Source organism: Cottoperca gobio, chromosome 13 (genome assembly GCF_900634415.1).
Source record: "Cottoperca gobio chromosome 13, fCotGob3.1, whole genome shotgun sequence".
NCBI classification, from domain to species: Eukaryota; Metazoa; Chordata; class Actinopteri; order Perciformes; family Bovichtidae; genus Cottoperca; species Cottoperca gobio.
The window spans coordinates 6,913,628-6,920,144 of NC_041367.1; the positions used below are offsets into that span (position 1 = coordinate 6,913,628).

The 6,517-nt window shown below is 40.3% G+C and overlaps 2 protein-coding genes across 2 annotated transcripts in view; both read right to left on the bottom strand.

The window, feature by feature from the left end:
* Positions 1 to 723: 723 nt before the first annotated feature.
* On the bottom strand, positions 724 to 2,707 carry LOC115017769 (complement C1q-like protein 4). Its single transcript, XM_029446461.1, has 4 exons — positions 2,676 to 2,707; positions 2,010 to 2,087; positions 1,703 to 1,843; positions 724 to 1,145 (listed from the first exon to the last, which is right to left on the bottom strand). Exons 1-4 carry the CDS (start codon positions 2,680 to 2,682, stop codon positions 724 to 726), a joined length of 648 nt encoding a protein of 215 aa, XP_029302321.1. The 5' UTR covers positions 2,683 to 2,707.
* Positions 2,708 to 4,299: 1,592 nt separating this feature from the next.
* Positions 4,300 to 6,517, bottom strand: part of ftr86 (finTRIM family, member 86) — a 5,218-nt gene continuing 3,000 nt past the window's right edge. Inside the window, exons 6-10 of the mRNA XM_029446895.1 lie at positions 6,162 to 6,200; positions 5,986 to 6,027; positions 5,800 to 5,862; positions 5,494 to 5,696; positions 4,300 to 4,767 (exon numbers count right to left, since the gene is read on the bottom strand). Coding sequence (XP_029302755.1) covers positions 4,432 to 4,767; positions 5,494 to 5,696; positions 5,800 to 5,862; positions 5,986 to 6,027; positions 6,162 to 6,200 — 683 coding nt within the window. The 3' untranslated portion in view covers positions 4,300 to 4,431. The remainder of the gene's footprint in view (positions 4,768 to 5,493; positions 5,697 to 5,799; positions 5,863 to 5,985; positions 6,028 to 6,161; positions 6,201 to 6,517) is intronic.

The following is a 6,517-nucleotide window of genomic DNA, read 5'->3' on the forward strand; positions in this document are numbered from 1 at the left end:
TTGATTAAAGTTGGACTATAGTCTTTAAATAAAGATTTGATCAATATGTTTCTTACTGTAGTAATATTTATTTTATCATGGCTTGTATTTCATCTGTCTGGATGATACTGGCATTCATTGATAGTTAGCTTCAGTTTCTATGAGTAAGGGAAATCAAAACGGTAACTTAAGGGCTTTAATTAAATGTTTCATAACGTGGTTGAGAAAGATTAAAATCCTAAAAACATCCTTATATTTTATAGATGTAGATCTTAATTATCATTCTATCCATCCATGTCAACAACAACAACAACGTCTTTGGAAGTAGACATCACTTTCGTATTTTCGGTTTCTTCAGTGGAGATTGAAACAAAGTGGCTCAGAAGGTCAAATAGTTTGTTTAAAAGTCTGATTTATTTCACTGGTATTTTCCAGGTACAACAATGTTCTTGATTCACACTTCTTTCACATTTGACATCACATCATTTCAGTAGTTTTAAAGATCAACAGCTGTTACAATGAAAAAAGCATCACAAGGTGGATTAAAAACCTGGCTTCCCTCAAAAGGAAATATTGATAATAAAAACACAATATAATAGTGACAGCATTGTCGGGATGAGTGACAGTACAAAAGGTCATACAGAGATTAAAACCTACAAATCAGATTTGATCTAACAGACTCAAAAACTGTCAGTATAGGGCAGAGAGATGGTACAAAGCCCGGAACAGCTAAACTTTGCTAACTTAATCAGAGGGATACAGCAGGAAGCCAGTGAAAGTGTTAAAGTGGCTGTTGTTATCGCAGATGAAACATCCAGGGGGCAGGTTAACCCCAACCTTGTCCCCAGCCTTCAGTTCCACAGTCACAACAACAGTGGCACTGTCTTCAAGGTCCTTGCCTTTTTGTCGGGGCAATTCAGCCACCGGCTGGCCGTTAACCTGCATAACGGTGCAGCTGGAATTAGGACGAGAAGTAATGTTACTGTAGACGGTGAGGGCGAGGCTGTAGACACCAGAGCGTGGAGCGGTGAAGATACCGGTGTTGTAAGCATCACCCAGGTTAAGGAAGATATGTTTGTAGACGACAAGGGTGCTGACATTGAAGGGGCCAAAACAATTAAAACCGGCGTCATTGTTGAGCGCAACAGAGAAGGCGCTGCGGGTGGCTGTGAATGCAGAGAAGAAGAAATAATCAGGCTTGAGGAATAAAAAGTGGATCAGTTGTGTTCTGTGAAGTACTACAGGTGAATAAGGTGAATAAGGTAACTAATAGATTTCACCATGCAAGTCGATTACTTACTTGATTACAATTATGTTTTGTATTACAAGTTTTCTGAAATGATATGTTTAAATATGTAAATGAGACAGTATCTAAATAAATATGTGTTAATTTGCATATATTTCAGAAACAGAAATTCAGTTCATATATTAGGGGTCAAATGTTTTTAAACAGGGAATGTTGGATATCTCTTTTTATCACTCTATACTGTCAAGATATTGTCAACAGCTATACAAAATATATACATTTGGCCATGTATTTAGGAATGAAATGTTATATTAATGATACATGAAGAAACCCCTCTGTGAAAACCTTCAGAATAAAGATAGGAATATAAATGAAAGGTTTGGTGTATGTAAATGTGTTTGCCTGCAGTGTCTCGCCTTAAGATATTTTGATAATGTTTGAACTGACTCGCGGTTTGCTTGTGGGTGTGTTGCTCACCTTCCATCTGGTTGAGAGCCGTCTTTGATATTGTCAGAACCTCGTTCAATTCTTCGTGGTATTCGTTAAAGAACTCTTCCATCCTCTGCATCTGCCTCTCCATCAGACAGCACCCACATGATGCCGGATCCTTTAAATGCACTGGCACACACACACACACACACACACACACACACACACACACACACACACACACACACACACACACACACACACACACACACATTAATACATAAGGTGAGTATGTGCAGACAAATGACTATGTATTGACAGAAGAAATACACTTGTTTCCTTAAAAATCTCTCACCATTTGTATTTGTTGCAGACCCCCAAATAAATTGACTTTGACCAAAACCTGCATGCAGCATACACAGCAATGCAATAGCTGGGGGGGAAAGATCAATGTCACACAATAAGAAACAGAAAATGCTTTGCATTACAGTTGCCGTTGTTTTTATCGGACAATGAGTTGACTCTGACCTGCTGTTTCCGTCCTTTTTCTTATTTTGAGGTGCATGAGTGTAAGCTTAAAAAAAGACCATCCATCTTCTCTAACACACTTTACTTGTTTCACCAAATAGTTTTTCTTATTTGTTGATTAATTTAGATGTATTTTAAATCTTAGCATACAGGTTTGAACCATGTTATCTTACCAACATATGAAAGAATTTGACAGTAGCAATCACTAATAAGCTACTTTCAGTCAGGATATTTCTAACCCGCACTACTAACATTATGTCTGACCTTTCAGTTGAAAAGAGTCACAGTCAAGTCAAAGTCAATTTTATTGTCAATTTCTCTGTGTGTGATACAAACTGGGAGATCGAAATGCCGTTTCTCACAGTCCCAGAAAAAATATATTATATATATATATATATATATATATATATACACATAGTCCACATTGCCTATAAAGCTCCGACGATTTCCTAAATATTATGCCACTGTATCTGCAACTTGTATCTGGTCTCACCTCTCATGTTGATGCTGGTAAATGATGACGGCTTCAGGATGAATGGAAGGTGTGTAGACTGATCATGACAATAAAGTCGTGGACATATATATACTCAGAGCTCCTCCTTTGTTACCTCTCATTTTTATTCCTCCTCCTCTTTTGGCATCGCTCATCCTCGTTGTTGTTTTTTATTGTCCGCCCTATTTGCCTTTATAACTTTATAACTGGAGATGTATTTCTTCATCGCTGGGGGCTCTCATTTTCTAAAAATCACACACAAGCAGACACGCACCCTCCAGGGCTTTGTATTTGATGCCAACCAGGTATCACTGATCGCTAGAGAGGAAGACATCTGTGTCACCGCTGTCTAATGCAAAAGAGATGAAGCCACAGCAAAAAGCTAAGTAATTATTTATGTGCACAAATGATCAAACAAGACTAAGTGATGTCACTTGAGGTGTGTAGTTAGAAATAAGTGTTGCCAGAACTCTGAAGTCCGTTGCTCAATTATGGTTAATGATAGCAGCTGGAGGCTACATGAGGAGATGCTACCATAACACACCTTAATCTCTGAATGAACTGTTGTGGTTGAGTTGGTAATGTAGCAGCCAGGTTTTGTGATTTGGTGACGGCGAGGCTGTGTAGACACCAGAGCGTGTAACAGTGAAGATACCGGTCTCCACACTGTAGCCATCACCCAGATTAATGAAGACATGTTTGTAGGGGGTGAGCTTGTTGTCAGTGAAAGGACCAAAGCAGTTAAAATTGCTTTCATAGGTTAGAGAGACGGAGAAGGCTGGAGATGCAGAGGGGGAGAGAAAAACATGAAGGGACGCTGGGAAAAGCCCCTGATTAAGTTACATAACTGTTTTATACTTTAGGATGTTTTGATGACCTTCACTCTCTGCTGGTTGGTGTAACTCATGCACACACACACACACACACACACACACACACACACACACACACACACACACACACACACACACACACACACACACACAAGGGCTTTGTATTGTAGATGTAGGTCAAGTATTATCTATCCTCCGAGACAAGTTGTTCACATGGTTCAGTGTTCCCATCAACACACAAAGAGTGCATTTTCTCTGTGTTTGCAAGGCTGCGAGTGACCTGCAGTGGTGGAATGTAACTAAGTACATTTACTTAAGTACACATTTGAGTTACTTGTACTTTACTTGAGTATACTCTTTTCATGCCATTGTCTACTTCTACTCCACTACATCTCCCAGGGAATATATTGTACATTTTCTTTCTTTATTGCATTTATCAGAACGTTTTATTAACTTGTGATTTTTACAAATTAATATTTTTTCACACAAAACAAATGAAGAGTTAATCCAGGTCACCTAAGTGTGTGGATCAAAGATAAGATCAGCAGTATTCTGGTTACTTTAGTCACATACGAAGGTAAAAGTATGCTTACAGTATCTGTATTAGCCTATATACTATTCACATTAATACTCGCAGATTGATTTCTGGAAATTGACGCCAGCTGCCCATCCCTGCAGTAAACCTTCATACCAAAATAATATGTTTAAAAAATATGTTATCATTGTTTTCTGCTCCTTTATTCACTTACAAACACATTTTTAGAAATCACTTAAATAAAAGCTGTTGCAAAAATAATAATATGAAAACCAGACATTACTGAACAATTTTTGTTTCATCTCTAGAAGGATCCCAGGAGCACATTCACTTCTAACCAGACACGCAGGTTATATCAAAATACAACAGCCCATCATTCATATACAACTCAATCCAATCGGCAAACAGTCACTGTGGCACCTACTCCTGCCCAGAACCTGAACCCTGGGTACAGTGGCCCCGTGAACTGGCTCTGGTGCTGGTGGATGAGCTCTGCCTGGTTGTGGGCAATGCGGTAAAAGGCCAGAATCCCTGCATGCTGGTCCAGATAGACGCCGATCCGCCGGGCCTTAGGCGAGCCGATCGGTTTTTCCTGGGAATCGTGCCAGAAGGAGAAGCCGGTCCCGGACCAGTTCAAGCTCCAAGACAGAGCATTGTGGCCCAAACGGCTGCTGTCGTCAGAGCCCTTACGTTCCATCTCCTTGTAGGCCACGCCGATGGTGATCTTCATGGTGGGGCAGAAACAAACTAGATTAAGGAAGGAAGCAAATCCTGGTGGCTGCAAGTAACAGCGACAGGTAACTGTAAAAGGATATCAGTGAACAGCTCAGGTGTATACCCCGGGCTCAGTATTGTTTTATTGGACAGACTCATTGTTGCGACGGTAGTGATGGTGTTGTTCTTTGATGATGAAGATGTTGGTGATGTTGTTAGCAAACTGTGGTTGAGTTGTACTAACTTATCCATGTTGTATTTGTACCATTGATTTATTGATTTATATTAGTAATGTTGATCCTGAAATATTGTCCCAAAATTCAGCATTTTACTCAATTACACAATTTCTATGATATGAAACTCAACCTGGGAAACCACCACACCCCCTGAGTCCGAAAACATTTAGGGCCCCCCCTTCTCCCCTTGATATACTTTTTGTGGGATGTTTGTATTTTATTGTCTTACATATGTCTTGCTGCAAAAAGCAATACAGTTCAAGATGAAGTTGACTTCTCTATGGCTCTCAGATTTTAAGTTGTCACCTTCTGTGGCTAAAGAAGTGTTTACTAAATTACAATTCAGACGGGATTCAAGACCCTGAATCTACAGGTCTGATTTAACGCTTTAAGTTTATACAAAAGTCTTGCATGTTTAACAATGATCTCCAATTATAAATTGTACAAAGCATACGCATCTCTAAAAGCAGCCATTTCCCCACTGATGTCTAAGTATCCACCTTCTTGCCAGTCCACTCCACCTCCCAGTAGTAAGGGCTCCCTGTCAGGGCCTCTCTGCAGAGAACTTGTCTCCAGAAGTGGAAGCGCTCCTGATGGTCTGGTAGGTTCAGGTTCTCAGCCCGCATCGTGGCCTTATGACCTCCATCTGACAGCTGCACGTGGCGATACACCGTGCGGGCGTCCATGGTGAGTTCAAAGCGAACTGAAGGGAGAAGATGCATTTTAGAGAAGACTCTGGATCCCCTCGAGGGCTTTGACACTATGTTCTATATTCAGCTTTATATTATGGAGTATGATTGACTCACATTTCAGTAATTCTTCTCTTGTCTTCGTTTCTAGATTAAGTCCCACTGTTGTTACAGGAGGTGCTAAGAGGGAACAACAAATGAATATATCAAATCAGGGATCAAAAAGCATCTACACTTTCCTCTTCTATAAGAGGAAGTAGTTGATTGATATGTGCAGGACACTTCTGATGCTTTTGTATTTACCTTGTGGGTGAGGACGAGGGGAGGGTGAAGGTGGGGCTGAAGCTTCGTGTCCAGAGAGATGGGAGGAGAGGAAACAAAGGAACCAAAGGTAAGCCAAATTAAATCTCAACTCCATGACATCCAACATCTCTGAAACGTTTTCCATGTACTGAAGCATCAGGCTTTGTTTTTCTTACCCTCAAGACATGCAGGACGTTTTGATGAATCCTCATGTCCTGGGGAAACAAAGAAACTAACAGCTGAAGCAAAATATTAACTCAGGGAAATTCTAACAGCCAAATTTAAGACATAGAGAATGTGATTACGCTAAAGTAACTTACTTTGAGGTTGTGGAGGTGGCAAAGGAGCAGGGTCTGTCGTCATCTCACACACTACAGGAAAGAGCAGATGAGTTGTGAGAAGCGGTGTCCTTTTCTTCAGTTTATAACAGAGGCGTCCAGAGAATCATGTTTGGACATTATCCGGTGTTTGTCTTTCACACATGTAGCATGTCTGGACATTTGCGTTCTCACACACAGCATACAGGTAATGT

Bases quoted from the DNA above. Each gene is read 5' to 3' on its own strand.
- LOC115017769 (XM_029446461.1), bottom strand. The intron at 1,844-2,009 runs GTGAGAGATTTT...TGTGTGTGCCAG, and splicing joins GTCTGCAACAAATACAAATG to TGCATTTAAAGGATCCGGCA. The intron at 1,146-1,702 runs GTGAGCAACACA...CTGCATTCACAG, and splicing joins GGCTCTCAACCAGATGGAAG to CCACCCGCAGCGCCTTCTCT.